The sequence below is a fragment of the Oryctolagus cuniculus genome, chromosome 14 (assembly GCF_964237555.1).
Source record: "Oryctolagus cuniculus chromosome 14, mOryCun1.1, whole genome shotgun sequence".
NCBI classification, from domain to species: domain Eukaryota; kingdom Metazoa; phylum Chordata; class Mammalia; order Lagomorpha; family Leporidae; genus Oryctolagus; species Oryctolagus cuniculus.
In genome coordinates this window covers 39,805,744-39,825,712 of record NC_091445.1, presented here as the reverse complement: position 1 = coordinate 39,825,712, position 19,969 = coordinate 39,805,744, and the positions used below count along the sequence as shown (strand labels likewise).

Here is a 19,969-nt window from a genome sequence, read left to right as displayed (position 1 = left end):
GATTTCCAGGGAGCCAGACGTGCTTCCTCCCTTACCTGGACCTGGGGAGGGGCTGATGGGTGTTCGTGGTTGTCCCCAGGCGTCTCCCCCTCTTCCCTGTGATGGAGCTGTGGCTGGGCATGAGTCTCCACGTCCCGCCCCTCAGTGAGTGTGTGACCCCACCCATCACCCCACCCCACCCACCTGCAGGAAGGCACGTGCGTGGTGGTGAGGGCAACCTCGGAGCCCGGGCTGCTCCCTGCTCTTCTGAGCCCCGAGGGCCACAACCACGGATGGGGGTGACAGTCTGCACCAGGCAACTTGATGAGAAATGCAGGGAGAGCTTCGTGTGTGCTCAGTCCAGCAGTGAAGACCGAACGCAGATTAACCACCGGGCTTCATCTTTTTGCACTGCTCTTATTGGCAGCCAGTGATTTTTCCCAAGTGCTGAATATTTTCAAGGGACCTTGGAACAGGCCCAGGTACTGAAAAGGAGCAGACGGGTGTAAAGGCAGCCAGCATGGGACGTGAGCAGGTACGCTAGGATTAAAGGTAGAGGGGCACACAGGCCATGAGGAACAGGGGAATGGGGGGAGGGGGTCCAGCCACTTGCTCCAGGTAGCAGAGGGACCAAACCCCAGCAGAGCAGAGCAGGACAGGGGCCAGGGCACGTGGGCCACAGCAGAGACGGGGCAGACACAGCCCAGCCTCCTCCTGGGCTGAGATCCGTGGTTCTGGAAGAGGGGCCTGGAGCCCTGGGGGTAGCACTCACACCCGCCACCAAGTCAAGGGGGCATGCGGAGGTGCTGGGCCCTGGCCAGGGAGGCTGTGCCTGGTCACGAGAGGCCTAGAGGCTGGTAACGGCGCGGAGCAGGTGAGATATAGACTCCTCGGCTGCTGCCCAGGCTGAGCCCCCCGGGAATCAAGGCTAGGACAGCAGCCTCCCCACCCCCAGAGGGGGTGTCTCCAAGAGGAGAGGGGGCAGTTCAGAGGGTGGTGACAAGGAAGGACCCAGAGTAAACTGACCAGGAAGGAAGGATACCCAAAGGGGTCAGCAGTTTGCCCAAACAAAGCCAGCATCAGCTGCTAGTCCTTATCAATACATCGGTTTGTGCAGTTAGCTTATGTTTAATTTTCTTGCATTAACCCACTGTGCCACAGCACCCACCCCTCTTGTATCAGATTTCCAAACAGCCCACTTCTGACTGCACCTGTCTTCATTATTGTATCTTTAATTTGTAGTCGATGGCTTCCACTCTGAAGTTTGTGACTTTTCTTTTTTTTTTTTTTTTTTTTTTTTTTGGACAGGCAGAGTGGACAGTGAGAGAGAGAGACAGAGAGAAAGGTCTTCCTTTGCCTTTGGTTCACCCTCCAATGGCCGCCGCGGCCGGCGCGCTGCGGCCGGCGCACCGTGCTGATCCGATGGCAGGAGCCAGGTACTTATCCTGGTCTCCCATGAGGTGCAGGGCCCAAGCACTTGGGCCATCCTCCACTGCACTCCCTGGCCACAGCAGAGAGCTGGCCTGGAAGAGGGCCAACCGGGACAGAATCCGGCGCCCCGACCGGGACTAGAACCTGGTGTGCCGGCGCTGCTAGGCAGAGGATTAGCCTAGTGAGCCGCGGCGCCGGCTCGTGACTTTTTTTTTCTAGTGGTTCTCCCCTCCCCCTCCTCAGCTCATTTTTTAACTTAAGGGGCCCCTGAGTACACTAACTAGGAGAGGTGATTCTCTCTTATACAAACGCCTAAGATCACAGCATGTGTTTGTGCCCATGCCCAGGCCACCAGGTGGACGATGCCTGGGGCGCTGTCTGTGGTCTGGGTTCTGGGGTGCGTTCCTCTGGCCGCAGCAGCTTCCCAGGGGGACAGGTATCTGTTCCACATCACCTGCTGTGGCATCCCTCAAAGCGGTATGGTCAGGGGGAATATATTTAAATTCTTGGGGAGAAATAAAAGTTTTGAGAAGGTTAGAAGCGATTGTTAAGTTTTCGAAAATTCCAACTCTCACAAGCTGGAATTTTATGAGTATTCAAGACAGACTGTGTGTCCCCTGGCAGGGTGACCAGAAGCGCTGGCCAGTGATCAGATACGGTGGCTTAAGGAACTCCACATCTCAGTGAGGAAAAAGCCCTAAGGCCCCCTTTCAGGTAGCGGCCAGATGTTTCTCCTGGGCACTTGCAAGTCTCTGGGGGCTGCTCAGGTTTATTAGCTGGGTGGCCAAGCTGCAGAGAACCACGGTGTCGGCCACGTGCAAGTCCTCAGTGCACTGCCACTGTCCTGAAGACCCCAGAAATGGAAAGCAAACCAGAGTGCTCAGGGGCTCACTGCCGGCCCGGCCAGTGCCACTCCCACAGGAGAGACTGGGCTGGGGCAGACGACGCCCTCCCTGGGGAGGCTGGGGGTGGGAGGGCACCCAGGGAGCAAGGCCAGGCCACCTGCAGCCCCACGTCCTGCTCCGTGGACTCCAAGTTGGATTATTTCACTGAAATAGATGCTTTTTCAGCTTTAGGGAAGAAACAATAGTTCAACAGGCCCCGGGAGGCATCTGTCGCGTGTTGTCTCCACCGAGAGAAGAACTCACACCACAGATGTACGTGATTAATGACAAGCTGTATTTGGTGCCAAGGTTTTCAAAAGCGCTATTTTGACATTAAAATGTGTTCTTCTCTGTATTAAATGGTATGTCTTCAGAGTTCTCTTATTGAGGTTTTCTAAATATTTCTCTTTGCAGAGAAGAAATCCGAAACTCCGATCAGGCCATTCTTTCTAGAGTCTCTGGATTGGAAACAGATAAGTTACTTATCAGCAATTTCTCACGGCACCCGTCATACAGTTTTGGTAAAATGTAAATTTACTTTTCAAAATCTACTTCAGGAAACCGATGGCTCACGCTCTCCCATCAGTAATTCTTACACCCCAAAATAAGGTGTTCCCTTTTCCTGAGAAAAGATCTGTTCTGCGTGGTGATTCTTTACCATCACAGCGTCCAACAGCTTGAGAACAAACGTCACTGAGAGCAAGACCCCATGCGGGGGTCCTTCTCGCAAGCAGGAAGGGGAGGGACACCCCAACCTTCTGGGTGCTCCCCTCTGTCCCAATTCAGCCCCCGCAGGATCACTGGGCTTCTGGCTGAGTCCAGCCCAGCCCAGCCGGACGTGGTGGCTGTCTCCCTCTTGCACAGCACATGAAGCTACAGGGATCCCCCACTATGGGTCCCCTCCCCAGCTCATCATAGCCTGCATGGCTGCCAAGGCCAGCGTCGTTTTCTAAGAGGACATCCGGGGGCTTAAGGAGCTTTAGGAACCAAGCAGGAAGCAAATGAATGAATGGATGGATAAATGAATTGCTGAGCAGGCAGGCTCAAGTAAGAAGTTACTCGCACTGTAAGAAGCCCAGGTGAGCTGTTTATGACGGGGAAGGGGGTATGGGAGACCCCAGCAGTCTGGCCGCAGGGTCTGGGTGCACTGCCTCCACCATCTGCAAAGCTCTCCAATACACGAGCCCAGCTCACGGTGTGCCTGCCTCCAAGAAGCGCTGAGTCAAGTGCCCAGGTCCAGTCAGGCTGTTCTGGGGACCTGGGGGTTGGGAGGCTCTGCACGGGGCCCCTGTGCCAAGCTCGGACCCCTTAGCCACTCAGCGTCCCTATACTTCATATCCAGCTACCCACTCAGGGGTCTAGTCTCACCCCACCTTCCTTAGGGAAGCCAAGCTGACACCTGTGCATTTCTGGTCAGCACAGCCTGATTCCCAGCCCCACTGTCCTGTCCCAGGGCACCAATGACTGCCTGCGGAAGTCACCAGGGCAGACAACACCCCTCCAACACGCACAGGACCTACACGGCTGCACTCTCCCAAAGCGTCATTTTGAGAAATAACCAGGGGTGGGAGGGGGAACTCCCCAAAAGCATGCCCCAACCCTTCCAGACCAAGAGGGTCATCTTGCGGGCAGACAGAGAGCAGGTCCAAGGGGGCGGCATCTGCGGCTACTCACTGGGGAAAGGTAACACTGGCCCAGGGTCATTTTGAGAGGTTAACCCAAAGCACCCAGGCAACCTCGCCTTGGCACTCAAGGCAAATCCATCAGGAAAGTGCAGCGTGTAACGTGTCCCCAGGCGAGTTCATCAGTCAAGAGCTGTGTCTGTGCTCCCTGGGGAGCACTGCGCCGGGAGGTAATCAATGTTGACGTGAGCGTGCTGGAACTGACGTCATGTGGCTCACTTGGGACAAGCCCTTCTGAGTGACAGCTCACATCTTCTCCCTCTGCCATCTAACGTGAGGACAACCCGGGTCCAGCTCTGGTCGGAACCCCACACGGGGAAAGGCCGCCCTCCGGGAAGATGATGCTTGTCTGTACCCTCTCAATAGCACGCCTCCCTGTAACCCACTCATCTGGGAAGGGCGGGAACAGAGAGAAGGGCAACTCTCCAAGCCCAGGGGGCGCCCACACTTACACTTTTTCCTTTAAAGAGGCAAGATAGGCTTCCGTCTCCAAGGCAGGGATGTCTGTGTCTAACCCGGCCAAGTACTGGTAGACGTAGGAGAAAGTCTCGAACGGGATGCGAGCGGGCCCGCCGTCCGGGTCATTGGTGAGGATCTCACACAGGTGCTTCATGGCTGTGTTCAGGGACTAGAGAGACCGCAAACCGGGGGGCACAGTGAGAACCAGGCAGGCACCCGCGCGCTCGACGGGCGACCTCCAAAGGCGTCTCCATCTACAGTAAGAACCGGGTGGCTGTGTCGTTGCCATGGTGAACAACAGGCAGGAAAGGTCTGATCAGGATGCCGCTGGCCAGGAAAAACTCTAACCTGCCTGTCACCAACAAGAGGAAGCATCCTTGGCCAGTGTAGACCTGAATCGGTTCCTGACCAGAGGTGGCAGCTGTGGCGCATGGGGCAGCAGGGTGGGTGACTCAGGTGCCCAGGAGGTGGCCCCAGGCATCCCGGCTCCATCCTTCCACACACGGGAGGTTCCTCAGGAACGTGCGGGGCCGCCCCCTCCCACGGCTGGGCCCGGGCTGACCTCATTCCCGCTCCTTCCTGCAGTCCTCCCCACTGCCTCCCTGTGGAGACCACAGGCTCTGCAGCGTAGCAGCAGGGCCAGGCCCACACACCCTCACCTCCAACTCACTCATCCTGCCGAAAGACAAGGTTGTTTAAAGGAGGGGGCGACCCTGTGACAACAGGTTACTGTCTTTTCATGTTTGTGAGCCCGGTGTGGTCACACAACCCCGCAGTCCACAGGTGATGAACACAGCAGTTCGCGCTTCCACGTCCTCCAGCACTTTTGAAAATTCACAATGACATCCGACAATTGCATTTTGAGAAATGAACCCAATGCGTCCTGTCTTTCAAAAAAGCAGAGTGCTTATTCCAAGGCTCCTGGACACACAGACCCTGGCAGTGCAGGCGGCCTAAGGGATCCAACCCATGCCCCAGCTCTCTCCCTACCTCCTCCCGGGGAGCTGGTCCTGGCCAGAGCCACCCCCACAGACAGACAAAGGTGAACTCACCTCGCCAACACGCACAGGGGAACGCACACCCTGTCCCTGGCTGCAGAGTCACTAAGGGCCCAGCACAGCGGCTCTCTCGGGTTCCAGAGCCTGGGCTCTGGAATGCACTCTGGGGCAGTGGGAAGGAGGTGCTGGGGTGGAGGGTGATGTTTTCAACTGGGTGAGCAGGGAAGTCTCACTGAGCAGGCAGCATAAGCAAAGCCTGCGGGGTGGGGGTGGGAGGTCATCCAGCTGGGAAGCTGTGTTCCAGGAAGAGCCTGGGGGTTCGGTGCAGCCACAGCAGGTCAGGGAGGGGTGGAAAATGAAATGTGAATGGCTGGCCCAGTAGGAGGCGCCCGCCCCCGGGGAACACGGTAGAACTCAGTAAGGAAGCTTTGGGACAATCTGGCCAGCGGCCTGGGGAGTTGCAGAGGATTGAGCAGAGGCAGAGTCCAGTGGCTGGTCGTGTGGGTGTGAGAGACAGCCGTGCAAAGTGGCCCCAAAGTTTGAACCGCCAGATGGAAGACTTGTTGAGAAGCGGAGGGAGTCGCAGAGAGCCAAGGGAGTAGCAGAGAGGGGAGGGAGTCACAGAGAGCAGAGGGAGGGCTCTGCGATGGGGGTGTCCGTGGGCTCATCCCTCGGGCCTGTCTGAAAACGCTGAGGCAGGATCACGGGGTCTAGGGCCCAGGCACGAGGCTCGGGCTGGGGACTCCGCATCTGGGCCGGTTTTGAGCCGAAAGCCTGAGTGCGATCACAAGGAGGCTAGATCTGGGGAGGTGGCAGCAGCAGAAGGCAAGAGCAGCAGGTGCATGGTGGCACTGAGAGCCAGCGCCACAAGACGCAAAGAAGGCTGAGAACCACGTGGACTGGCGTGGGACACGGGACCTCACATGTCCAGGAGCAGTGGCAGGGACCATGGCCTGGACCCACAGGGCACCCGTGCCAGAGCCGGCTCCTGTGAGGCGACTGCACTGCCCAGCAATTCTGGGAGCCGCATGACTGCACCCTGCACCTCCTGCATCTGCAAGCTGTGGCGGGGAGGAGGGGCAGGGGGGTCACAGCACACTGACCAGCAACCATCCCAGCTTGGCACTTTCCCCAGGGAGCAGGCTGTCACTCACTTCCCAGACTGCCACCGTGAGGAGGACAGGGCGAGGAGGGGACCTAGGTCATGTCGAGCTCAGGGAACAGCAAGGAAACAAAAGGTGAGAGAGCACAAAGCACAGTGCCCACGGGCCAGCAGCAGATCCAGGAGAGTCACCCAGTCTGACCCACCAGTGACCCTGGGCACATAAAGCCAACACCCTCAGGGACCAGGCTCGAGGGTGCTAGACAGCAGGAGGTGGTAGCTGTTCGTGCCAGGCAGCGCCTAAAAGCTGGGCTTGGGGTCTCGCTCACTCCCCATGGTCACCGTGCCAGGTAAGGGCTGCCCTTGTCTGAAGTTCACAGGGCTCTGCCCAAGGTAACCGGGCCAGCACTGGGAGGCAGCAGCCGGCCTCCTGAGCCCACCCCAGCAACCACCTCTGCTCACGGCCACCAAACTGGCTGGCTGCGCGAGGGACAGCGCAGAGACACCACCACACTCCAGGATCCAGGCACTCGTCTGGAGGAGAGGACAGAGCTGGACAGAGGTCCCCATCACCAGCAGCGGGGACCCGGGAAGTCTCTTAGGCAAGAGTGACAGTCATTCCCTCCCATTTCACTCCGGCATCTGCTTCCCACGTTCGGGCACATGCACTGTGATGCTGGTCCAGCTCCGAGGGCCACACGGTGCTCCAGTTAGAAAAACCAGCCACGCGGCCGGCGCCGCGGCTCACTAGGCTAATCCTCCGCCTAGCGGCGCCGGCACACCGGGTTCTAGTCCCGGTCGGGGCGCCGGATTCTGTCCCGGTTGCCCCTCTTCCAGGCCAGCCCTCTGCTGTGGCCAGGGAGTGCAGTGGAGGATGGCCCAGGTGCTTGGGCCCTGCACCCCATGGGAGACCAGGAAAAGCACCTGGCTCCTGGCTCCTGCCATCGGATCAGCGCGGTGCGCCGGCCGCAGCGCGCCGGCCGCGGCGGCCATTGGAGGGTGAACCAACGGCAAAGGAAGACCTTTCTCTCTGTCTCTCTCTCTCACTGTCCACTCTGCCTGTCAAAAAATAAAAAATAAAAAAATAAAAAATAAATAAAAAATAAAAAAAAAAGAAAAACCAGCCACGTTCCTTCCATGGGGAGGTACACATCTCTCCAGGGACAGCCACACAAGGCACTCCCTTAAAAGACTGGGGGAGAGGGGGATGGCGCAGAGAGAGAGAGAGAGAGAGAGAGGACCTGCTGAGAATAGAGTTGAGAGCTTCATCATCCACGTGCTTCCCTTGAAACTTCTTGAAGCCACGTGAGGATTCACTGTTACACTACACACAGAGTGGAAGCCGACACGGCGGAGCCTCGGTGGGGCCGAGCCAGGGGAAGGGAAGGGAAGCCCTGGCACGGAGCAAGTAGGCAGGCGAAATCCCTGTACATCATGTTCAGGGGCGTCAGAGGAAGCTGTGTCTAGGGGAAAGACAGCACGCCACGGCAGCAGCCCCGCCTCTGCCAGGCACCACACCGCCATGGGCAGAGCTGCCCATGGCAAGATCGCAGCAGCCCCACTCCCAGAGACGACGCAGGCTTCTTCCTGCGGCACTCAAGTCACATTGCCTGTGAGCGTGTTTCTTGGCCCCAAAGGGTCGTGGGTAATTGGGCTAATGCCTCGCCAGCCAAAGGGCCCTCTCCTTGGCAGGCGGCCCCTATGCCAGCCTCCCACTGCTGCTGACTCAGCTCCCACAATGCCTCCTGGGGCGTGGTTGCCCCGCAGGCAGTACTTCGTCTCCAGCCAGGTGTGTCTGCTGGATCCACACCCGAACCCCCATGGAGATGTGTGAACAACACAGGTGGCAGGGGCACCTGCTGCTTCCCGGGCATCTCTGGCATGCTAATTCCATGGGCTTGGGCACGTTTCAGAACTACGGCTGCTCTCAAGGCACTGGCCGCCTGCAGAGAACAGAGCCGCCTCACGCCTCCTCAGGGCGCCCCCAGCTGGCAGGGACATAAAGCACGCACAGCAGCCTGCCCCACTGACACAGGGGAAGCTCCCGGGCAGGCCTCTTCCTGAGGACTAGCATGAACTAGCACCTCACTTTTACAATGCCCAAGACCCTTGTCATCTCACTTTATTATACTCACGGCTTTCCTAACTCACACGTTTCTGGGGCTTGCAGTGGCAAAAGGGTGAGAGACCTTGAAATCAGGAACATTCTAGCACCAGTCAGGATGTGGTCCCAAAGTAAGGGATGACGGGACGAACGTGCTCCCCAGGGCAGGGCAGGGCAGGGCAATGCGGATCGGCAGAGCGCCCACTCCCCTGCCATCCCCCACAGAGACAGAGAGAAAGCAATGAGTGGCCGGTGCTGGGCGGCAGAGCCCGGAGGCCCCAGGACAGCTCCTTCTCCGGGGACAGTTTATCAAACACATGAGGGTGATTCATAAAGTTCATAAGAAAACACACACACACACACACAATTAAAAGATAACTTTATTTTGATGCGAAGGATTTTTCAAAAACCCAGCAGCACGGTTTTCTCACGACATGCATTCTCCGCGGACTATCTGGGCCCCCTCCTGGCTGGCCTGAGCAGCTCCCACACTTGGCGGACTGCTGTATCCTGCACTGGGGTGCAAAGGACTCTGCCGGCCTTTCTAGGACAACCCTGCTGGAGACCCCGAAAGTGGCAGGGCCTCGAGAGCCGGGACACAGCCTCCACGGCCAGGACGGGTGGCTGTCCCACTGGACAAGCACAGGCTGAGATGGGGCAATGGCGCCCAATCCAACTTGCGTAGCCCCGCTGCATGGGGGAGGAGGTTCTAGGAGCTCGGGAGCGAGGACTGCGGGAGGCTAACAGACCACCGCTTAGACAGGAGTCATTTTAGGACCTAGGATGACATGAGTGACAATCCTTGGGCCCATTAGCCTGTGACACAGGAAATCACAAGCGTTAACTCCAAAAAGGGGGTTCTAACCTGTGGACCACAGAGCCACAGGGAGGGGCCCCTGGCTCCATCCCTCAACTCCTGCCACGTCCAAGGTATCTGATGTTGAGTTACCTGGCCCCTCTCTCCCACAGCACACCAGCCTCAAACTCAGGACACACTACCTTCCACAACAGGTTGCTGGCAGCACACAGAGCAGACAGAGGGCCTGGAAGACAGTGTGCAGTGCGAGCCCTGTGCCTCCAGCAAGCACGTGTTCTACACACGTGCATGTGTCCTTGCACACACAGAGTCACATTCAGACGCATTGCAATTGGCGCAAAAGTCACTGTTGTTTGTCTTGCTGGGTTTTGTTGTTGTCCTGTCTTTCTTTCTTTCACTTAAGATCTCCTGGTCAGGACATGGATGGGAATAAAAGACGCGGTACACAATTTTCTTATGCTAAAAAAAAAAAATCTCCGTGCTTAGAAAGCAGAACGTTTCGGATTCAGTGCTTCACTGCTTTGGGCCTTTAACTGCGGCAGCGCAGAAAGGGACGGATGAAGTCTGGGCTCGCTCCAGGAAAGCTCTGGGAGACAGAGGGGCTGGGGTCACCACGGCACCGGGCGGCGGTTCCCAGTGGCCCTGGCCCCACGTGAAGCTGGGGCGGCTTTCAGGGGCTCCAGGACACACCAGGGCACCAGCTACCAGAGTCAGGGCGCCTGCCTGTTCTGCTCCCTGAGAATCCTCACCCAGCGCCTGGACGGGCCCCGCACAAAGCGCTTGGCAAACACTTGGGGGGATGCAGAAGCGGAGGAAGGAGGGACGGTACAGGTGCCTCCGATGTCTCAGCAGACGCGCCTGCTCTTTCTGCAGGCCGTCAGCCCCAGCAGTCCGATGAGCCTGATTCCTGGAAAAGAGCCCGCATCTGCCACCCGCTGGGCGAGCGTCCTGGGCAGGGGAGGCGGCACGCAGGCAATGACTCAGGGTTCTGCGAACACAACTTTGGGCGGCAATCCACGACAAATTTCTTCTCATCAGCTCGCCTCACTTCCTCCCTTCCTCCTTTCAGGAGGTGTTTTTTTTTTTTTTTTTTTTTTTTTTTTTTTTTTTACAGCTGCCTTCCGGGTGCACCTCCCAGCTCCCGGGCCACAGGCACACACACCTCCACGCTGTGTCACGCCTCACACTGGGGGGGGGGGGGGCGAGGCCTGGGCGGAGACCTGTGGGCATGGCCGGGGGGGACCACGGGCCCCTCTGGGGAGGACCAGGTCAGCTTTCACACCTGCACCCCACCCCTGAGTCTCCAGCCTGCAGGGCAGCAGCAGAGTGGCTGTGTCTTTCCACACCCAGCAGGGCACACAGGTGCCAAGAAGGGGGTCAAGGCAAACAGCAGGTCCTCCTGCCAAGGCGAGGGGCCAGGCTGGCTGCCCCGGGGTGACTTCGTCCCCTTCCCCCGCTCAGTCTGTAACGGGAGGCCCCACCCTCAGGAAAACATCTCCATCTAGTGTTCTGCGCGGCTCGTGGACACGGGGCCTCATTTCTATCTTAATTTTCATGATGTAGGGAGGTTGGAATGACAAAGATGAACCAAAAAAGACCCATGAATTAACTGGCCTCTCATCATTGTTAAGCTCGAAACTACACAGCTAAGCGTGGCGGCGGCGGAGGCAGCCATGAGAATCATCGACCCGGGTACTGACACCGATTTTATGTAATGAAGATGCTGATCTCGGCTCCAGCGGGGAGCGTGTCCGGCGCCTCCGTGCTTTCGCCTCTGGCCTCCCAGAGGACGCACGGGGCCTGTCTGTGCCCTGGCTCCCGGGGGCGGGGGTCCCGTGGCACAGCGGCCTCTTCATCAGGAAACTCGCCTCCCGTTGCACGGAGACAAACACTGAACATAAGGGCGCGGTTCCGGACCTGGCTGCCCAGAGCGGCGACGAGAGGGCCGGGGCGCCACAGGCTGCCGGGGGTGCCGGGGACCCCAGCTGCAGGTTATTACGTAAGGTGTAAAGTGCAGGCATGAAAACGGAATGTAGAGGCTCCTGCTAAGACGAAGCTGCACTGTGGATCACTGAGGTGCACAGTGCCGGGCTGCGCGGCGGAAGGTCCAGCTCTCTTGTCCCAGCCACCTTGCATCTCAGGGGAACAACAGGAGCAGAGTCCACCTCCACCACGCCCACACCACGCCCTCAACATACCACCCTCCCTTGACACGCCCACTACCCCCCCCCCCGCCGCCGCCTCCTCGCCAGCGCCACGCCCACGCCCTGCCTTCCCACCCGCCCACCTGCAGCCGGCACCCGCGCGCTCCCGCAGGCCAAGCAGGGAGGGCCGTGGCTGCTTCCCAAGGCCAGTGGGTTGCGCCTGACCGTCCGCCAAGGGGCGCGGACGCCTGTTCCACTCGGGTGTAATTTTATGCCTCTGCTCAGGCGAGGAAATGAGGTGTAGCTACGGCAACCTCAGCACTGTTCCATCACAGCCGTGCACTTCGCCCACGGTTAATGTCTACATGGAGACACTAGCGAGCGGTTCATGTCCTTAACGTGGGGCAGTAACACAGATTTGATTTCTAAAAAAGTTCTATTGTTTCCGTTTTATCAGAGACACAGAGAGAGAGCCAGGGAGAGGGAGGGAGAGAGTCCTTGATCTGCAGGTTCACTCCTCAACCTGTGATGGGCCAGGCCAAGGCCAGGACCCAGGACTCACCTGGATCTCCCATGTGGGCGGCAGGGACCCAACTGCTGAGCCCTCACCTATCTGTGGCTCCCAGGGTGCACGCTAACAGGAAGCTGGAATCAGAAGTGGAGCTGGGGCTGAAACCCAGCTGTGCCAATATCCGACTGCAGGCACCAGACACATCCCTATTTAACTTTAAAATGCGTGTACAGGGCAGGTCTTAGCAGAGGAGTGAGGGCGCCACCTGGGACCCCAGGATCCCACGTTGGAATGCCTGGATTGGAGACAGCAGGTCCCTGCCACCCACCCGGGACATCCTCCCAGATCCTGGCTTGTGGCCCAGCCCTGGCTGTTGTGTGCATCTGGGAAGTGAACCAGTGGATGGGAGGTCTCTCTCTCTCTCTCTCTCCCCCTTTCAGTATCTCTCTGCCTTCCAAATAACTAAATTAAAACCAAAAAAGTTAAATAAAATAACGAAACCTGAAAACACCAATGTTCCCTGAGGGGAAAAGGCTGCTTTCTGAGACGAAGTTACTGAAGCAATGCAAGTGTCCCTAAGCTCTTTTTAAGCCAGGCCCCGGACGACGGGGAATTGTTAACACACTGCTGATGGGTACGTACCCCGCCAAGCATGCTGCATCCGAGTGCTAAAAATTTTATCCACTCCATTGTGCCTTCGCAAGGATCCAGTTGTAACAGAGTTCGGAATTTTTCTGCTGGCAGGCACAAATTTTTCCACTTCTGCTCCAGATCATCTAAGTTCACGTGCGGCTTGTGGCTACACTGTTTAGAAAACACCACTTAGGTAGGTTCGAGGAAGCTGTGAAACACAGGACATTTCTGGGGACAGAAATACACACCCGGGAGCCCGCCCACAGCAGGGCAAGGTGGCAGAGGGATGGTGGGGAGGGCCCCTCTCCCCTAGCCCCCCCCCCCCCCCCCCCCGCACCAGAAAAGAACAAGGGGAGGGAAGCAAAGGCAGAACAGTGTCAGGACCAGAAAAAACGGCGGACAGGTGATGGATGGGCACGGGCGCCTCTGTCTGAAAAACCCCACAGCCAAAAAGGAACTTTGGCAAATAAAACATCCTAAACATGCAGCCCCCGGGGCACGCCAACAGTCAAACAGGAGGAATGCGGAAGCCGAAAATAAACCTGCCCTCCTCCCGGTTCTAAGGATCCATGACAATGGACAGCTCCTGCCACCTGCCGGCAGCATCCCCAGAGAGCTAGAGCGAGAACGTCTTCCCCATCCACTCCTTCCCGGGGTTCAGAATACCGTGTGACCTGCATGGGGTCTTCGGAAAGTGCATGGAACGTGCACATCATGAAGAAAACACGCATGGATTTTAAAGCTTTAAAACGGTGCCCGTGCTGTGGCATAGTAGGTTAAGCATCCACCTGTGGTGCCGGAATCCTATACGGGTGCCAGTTTGATTCCCGGCTGCTCCACTTCCCATCCAGCTCCCTACTGATGGCCTGGGAAAGCAACAGAAGATGGCCCACGTGCTTGGGCCCCTGTACCTTCGAGGGAGACCTGGAAGAAGCTCCTGGCTCCTGGCTTCAGCCCAGCCCAGCTCTGGCTATTGCAGCCATTTGGGGAGTGAACCAGCAGATGGAAGACCTTTCTCTCTGTGGCTCTCCCTCTCTGTCTGTAACTCTGTCTCTCAAGTAAATAAATAAATCTTTAAAAAAAAAAAAAAAACTTTTAAGGGGCCGGCACCATGGCTCACTTGGTTAATCCTCTACCTGTGGTGCCCGCATCCCATTTGGGTGCTGGTTCTAGTCCTGGCTGTTCCTCTTCCAGTCTAGCTCTCTGCTGTGGCTTGGGCTAGCAGTAGAAGATGGCCCAAGTGCTTGGGCCCCTGCACCCGCATGGGAGACTGGGAGGAAGCTCCTGGCTCCTGGCTTTGGATCGGCACAGCTCCGGCTGTTGCAGCCATTTGGGAGTGAACCAACAGAAGGAAGACCTTTTCTCTGTCTCTCCCTCTCACTGTCTGTAACTCTGCCAAATAAATAAATAAAAATCTAAAAAAAAAGTTTAAAATAATTTTACAGATTCATTTGTGAGGCAGAGAAAAAGGAGAATGAGAATACTCCCATTTACTGGCTCATTCTCCAAATGCCCATAAGACCTGTGGGTCAGGGGCCAAAGCCAAGAGCCAGATCTCGATGCAGATCTCCCAGGTAGATGGCAGGAACCCAGTTACATTAAGTCTGCATTAGCAGGAAGCCGAAGTCAGGCCTGGAGCCAGGTTTCAAATGAGGCACCTCAATCCAGCATCTTAACCACTAAGCCAAAGGCCTACCCACCAAGTACAGTTGTATTTTAATTCCATTTTTCCACGAACTTCTTCAATTACACATGCCTAACGGGGACAGGCAACTTTAAAAGGCAAGGTTATGCCAGTGGCATCATCTCTGGCAACATGACCCAACCATCATGAATGCCAAGTGGCCTTCCGTAATACTTGTACACTATTTACTAGCTCATTTCTCTAAATATTAGATGATGCATTGGGAAAAGAAATGCCAAAGACTGTGGGGCAAGGCAGGAAGGGGGTGGCAGCCAGGCCAGGCTCTCAGGGGGACCAGCAACCAGCCCCTGGGGTTCAGTGCAGGTGCCAAAGAGCAATGCTGTATTTCAGACAGAGAGGGTAGATTCACACGTCAGCATCTGCACAGCCTTCTCAGGAATGCACCTGCAGCCTCCACTCCCAGAATTCTGCTCTAAGGATTTAGGTGGTGGGGCCGGCACTGTGGCGTAGCCAGTAAAGCCGCCGCCTGCAGTGTTGGCATTCCATATGGGTGCCTGTTCCAGTCTCAGCTACTTCACTTCTGATCCAGCTCTCTGCTGTGGCCTGGGAAAGCAGTAGAAGATGGCCCAAGTCCTTGGGCCCCTGCACCTGCGTGAGAGACCCGGAAGAAGCTCCTGGCTCCCGGCTTTGGATCGGTGCAGCTCTGGCCACTGCAGCCAACTGGGGAGTGAACCAGTGGATGGAAGACCTCTCTTTGCCTCTCCTTCTCTCTCTGTGTAACTCTTTCAAATAATAAATAAATCTTAAAAAAAAAAAAAGATTGTAGGCGGTGTTTGTTTAAGTCTAGCAGAATCTAACGTCATCCTAACTGTATTCAAAAGAAAACAAGGGGCGAGCGTTTAGTGCAGCAGATAAGACACCACTCGGGATGCCTATATTTCATATCAGAGTGCCTAGGTTTGAGTCCCAACCCCAATTTTCTGCTAATGCACACTCTGGGAGGCAACAGATGATGGCTCAAGTACTGGGGGCCCTGCCACCCACAGGGGAGATGGATGGAGTTCCTGGCTCCTGACTGAACTGATCCAACCCCAGCGGTTGCAGGTATCTGGGAAGTAAACCAACAAACAGAAAACCTCTGTCTCTGTAACTCTTCCTTTCAAACAAAATGAAAATACATAATAAAATCTTTAAAAAAAAAAAAAAAAAGCACGTGAGGCTGCTGTTGTAGCATTGCAGATAGGGCCAAAGCACGCAACTCCAGCATCCCATGTGGGCACCGGTTTGAGTCCCAGCTGCTCCACTTCCAATCTAGCTCCCAGCTAAAGGCCTGGGAAAGCAACAGAAGATGGCTCCTGGCTTTGTCTGGCCCAGTCCTGGCCATCTTGGCCATCTCGGGGGAGAACCAGTGGACAGAAGATCTCTGTCTCTCCCTCTAACTCTCTCAAATAAATAAACAAACATAAAAAGCAAGCATATTTCATTTTTCTAAAATCTCATGAATAGCTATTTGGGGTTCTTTAAACATAACAAGGCCACTGAACACAACACGTTCCTTCACCCCATAAGCTCTGCTGACCCCCGGCAGGGACAGGGGGCTCCCAGGGGCACTCCCAGTCCTGCACCTGCGGCGCAGGCCCAGCTCTCCCATCCAATAAGAAGACAGTGAGGAAGGGCAGGGCCGGGGCGTGGCCCCGCCTACCTGCTTGTGCAGCACCTTAAGGAGTCCCTGACTCAGGCCTGTGTCTGTTTTCTGTGTCGCCACCGGCATCTCGAGTCTGTCCTTCACAGGAAGTGGGTCTCCTCTTGACAAAGCTGAAAAATACCTGATGAGAACAAATGTGGCTGGAGGCTCAGCTGTCCCCACCGGAGCCCCTCAGGTGACGTGGTTTTCTAAGCCATCCCAGAAACCATAGTGACTGGGGAGGACCACGCTGAGGCCCACGTCCTGCGCTGAGCTCCCCGGCTTTGCCCGCCCTGCATGCCTCAGTTTCTCAGTCTGTAAAATGGGGGTAGGACGGCCCCTGTCTTAGGGAGCTCAGGAGTACTGAGTAAGACAGGGCTTAGCCCGGAGGCCAGCACTGAGGGGTTCCTGGACACGTGTCACTCTCACAGAGCACGACTCGCTGCTCCTCAAAGGCGGCCAGTGGGGACAGGCGGGAGGTTGTGGCCTGGAGCGCGCTGGGTACAAGGCCAGTGCGTGGGTGTCCACCGTGGACAGTTTGGGCGTGCTCTTCCCTCTTCTGGGCCTTGCTGCTTTTCGAGGCACCTGACTGTACACTTCTGTGCGAACCCCACCCAGGCGGCCCAGCGGCACAAAGGCCCCCAGTCCTGCACACTGGGAATGCAACTGGCTCCCAGCCTCTCCGCTCCTCCCTGGGCTGTTCCTTTCTCAGACACCGGAGCAGTCTGGAGCTACCGGACTCAGAAGGGGCCACGGCCAGCCTCAGGCTCCAGGAAGCAAGGCAGATGGTCTGATCAGAAGCATCCATGGGGGGAAAACAGTACTTGACTGAAGGAAGTTTCGTCTCTCTTTCCCCTTTCCTTTCTACCCCTCCACTTCTTGGGTTTCATGCTTGTGAGACACTTCGGCCGCACTGGGCTGGGGCCACCTGCAGGGCAGGGCCCACGTCTGCTTAGCAAGGGTCTCCACTGATCCCATCCAACTTCCCCCTCACTCATGTCAGAGGGCGACAGCAAGGGTCCAGGCTGCGGTTGTGGTCTCTGTGCCCTGCCGATGCACGCAGCAGCTTCTGTAGACAGCTCTGGTCACCACAACAGACGGGTGGGCTGAGACACCTGCTTTGGAGAGGAGGCCAGGGCCAGCCAAGGCAGCCTTCATCCCTGCAGCAACGCCGGCCGGGCCGTGTGAGGCACAGCAGCAGGTGCAGTGGCTGGCGCATCGCGGCGGGTCACCAGGCTGGGCCTCCTGGAAACCCCATCTGCAGAGAAGCCCCCACCCTGAGGAAATGGGCAGGTCCACCTCAGGGCCCCACAGCCCAGAGCTTCGGTTTTTCTGTGGACTTGTGTCTCCCTCCTTGCTGTCTCCGCCCCCTGTTGCCACGCCCCTTCCTCTTCCTGGAATATCTCCAGCCTTCCCTCTGCTCACCCTGCATGGCCTGTGCAGATGCATTTACGAAGCCAGAGTTCTTTTCTAATAAACCTCTCTGCAGAGCTGGGCACACCGCAGCCAACGGCACACATGTATTGCCGTAAACAATGCCTGGGTTTTCTTCTACACTCGAAAATGATGCTTAACAGAAATGAGTAATGTGGTGCATTCAGAAAATTCTTAATTCATCATTTTAAAGCAGAGCTTAAAATACTTTTCTTTAAAGTGTTACCAAATATAATTTCATGTTCCAAGAAAAAAAGATGACTCTTCGAATTTTTTTTTTTTTTTGCAGCATGCAAATAAACTCTTAAACATCCAAATTCTCTTCCATTTAGGTTCGAATGATTGTTACAATCAGAGGCTGTAATTTTTAGCGAGGATTTTGAGTCTTCTGGAAACAACTGGCAAAGCGTTTCTCAGAAGGCATGCCCTGGGGTCACGAGTGCTGGGTTTCACCTTTGGGTTAAACCACAGCCCCGAAATATCCAGGCCCTAATCCTGGGAACCGGGACCTTGCACACTGAGGGCTTCAGATGGGGTAATCATGCCGCAATTTCTGGCCAGCTCCTAAATGCAAGCCTACGAGGACTGGAAGATGCTGGCTTTGAAGACAGCGGAAGGCAGCTGCGGATGCTGGGTCCCCGCCTCGCTGGCCGTCGCAACGCTAAGCCCGCAAGTTTTCACAGGGATTTGCTCCAGCAGTCACCGGCAAAGGGATTCATCTTGGCCACGGAGTGCAGAAATTCGGTAAAGCCTGACATGCTGGTCAACACGAATAAATCAGATTTACAAAGACTCGTCATTACCAAAGCGAGAGTTTTCAACTCAGCCTGCCTGCACAAGGGGCTGATTTAACGGCAGGGCGGCTGCAGGCAGCCCCCGGGCCGTCCCTGAGAGAGTACGAGCGGCCGCGGCCGCGCACCCCTTTCCTGCGGGCACGCGGCTCGGCGTCCTTACCCCGCGGACCACTGCAGCACGTCGGCCGGCTGGGTGCGGATGGCAGCCTTGGTGAACTGCTTCAGGATGTCCGGCAGTTCCGGGGGTATGCGGATCTGCTGCGCGCAGAACATGGTGTCCGGCAGCGGCATGGCTCTCCGCACACCGGCGCCCGGCTGGGGAGAAACGAGGGGTGCCCGTCAGCGGGGTCGCGGCCGGCGCCTCCTCCTGCTCCCCGAGAAATGAGGACCAACCACCCCTCCAGCGACGCCGCTTGAAGCAGCCGCGGACCGTGACTGTTGCGTCGCCGTCTCCAAGCAACCGGGGCCGCGCACGCGCACAGGGGCTGCCGCCCGCGCCTGCGCACTCGTGTCCAGGCACCCTTCTGGCGCGAGGTGTGCGAGCTCGTGGTGTTGCTTTAAGAGCGACGGATTCGTGAGGGCCGCCTGTCCCCCTGGCTCCGGCTACTAGGGCCTGCTCGGGAGGAAGCCGGGGCGCCCGAGCTCAGCTGCCCCACAGCCTCATCACGGGCATCGTCCTCCCCGGGACCGGCTCAGGGCCTCCGGGTTGGACGGACTAAAGCGCTGGCGGGTGCTGTCCAGGGCGGCTCGCGGAGGTCCCGGCCCCGCCGCCTTGCTGGCTTCTAGGAGCCGTCCCAGCCTTTCCCGGGCGGTCCACACACCCACCGTACGCGCGCACTTGCAACAAGGCAGAAGTAGCCGTCTGGGGAGGGCAGGGGTTCTGGTGGGCGACGCCCCCGCGAGCAGGCTGACACCCTGACGACAGACCGGTCATCTGGACCGCACACACCAGTCCCGAGTGGACAGAAGCGTTTCCTGGAGCCTGTAAACAAGTCCACACAGTGGAAACTCCGTGCGGCCAGGATGTAAGCCAGGTGGCTACTTACGGCATATGCCAAGGGCCCCTCCGAGGAAAAGCGCGGGACCTAAGGAGCGATTCTGTGACCGCCCCTGGCAGCGCAGAGCCTGGAGCGAGCCCAACAGCGGTCCTGGGGAGAATGGGGCCGGGGGAGCGTCGAGTGGGACTGTGCACTCATTGCCGAGGGCCCTAGCAAGACCGAGTACCACATCCCTATAGAGACCTTGGATTCTGGGAATTACAACAGCAATTTAGCTTTCAGAGAGTAAACCCTCTGGAGCCTATTCTCAAGGGGGAAAAACGCGAAAACAAGATAAGCGATTTATTGAAGCAGCAAAACCAAACAAGTTCAGCAGGAAGCTCAGGCAGGAACGCCCCAGTCGCTGCAATTTTAGGTAAAGAAATGAGATCAAGGGAAGCCTGCATGTGGACCATGGGGCAGGGAGCTGCGGAGAAATGGCAAGAAGGCAGGCAGCAGAGAAAGGATGGCAGCCCTGGGGGAACACGAAGCCAGATTCTGGATTCACACTGCAAAGCTTTGCTGTTAGACTGGATATGGAGTAGGAAGGAGACCCAAGTGTCTCTGCACTTTTGGGTCAGCAGCTGTAACCCCTGGGTCCAACAGTACACAGACTGGCAGCAGAGCAATC

General features: G+C 57.1%; 1 protein-coding gene across 1 annotated transcript; it reads right to left on the bottom strand.

The window, feature by feature from the left end:
* Positions 1-2,568: 2,568 nt before the first annotated feature.
* On the bottom strand, positions 2,569-18,779 carry ROPN1L (rhophilin associated tail protein 1 like). The gene is made up of 5 exons (XM_051853576.2): positions 18,462-18,779; positions 16,092-16,215; positions 12,754-12,915; positions 4,429-4,604; positions 2,569-2,752 (listed from the first exon to the last, which is right to left on the bottom strand). Exons 1-5 carry the CDS (start codon positions 18,590-18,592, stop codon positions 2,689-2,691), a joined length of 657 nt encoding a protein of 218 aa, XP_051709536.1. The 5' UTR covers positions 18,593-18,779; the 3' UTR covers positions 2,569-2,688.
* Between the last annotated feature and the right edge of the window lie 1,190 nt (positions 18,780-19,969).

What these genes read in the sequence shown, in the direction of transcription:
- ROPN1L (XM_051853576.2), bottom strand. Translation starts at nt 18,592, where the DNA reads ATGCCGCTGCCGGACACCATGTTCTGCGCGCAGCAGATCCGCATACCC. An exon ending in GTGCTGCAGTGGTCCGCGGG is followed by an intron (nt 16,216 to 18,461) that starts GTAAGGACGCCG and finishes TGTTCTCATCAG; the next exon opens with GTATTTTTCAGCTTTGTCAA. An exon ending in GCCTCTTTAAAGGAAAAAGT is followed by an intron (nt 2,753 to 4,428) that starts GTAAGTGTGGGC and finishes TTTCCAATCCAG; the next exon opens with AGACTCTAGAAAGAATGGCC.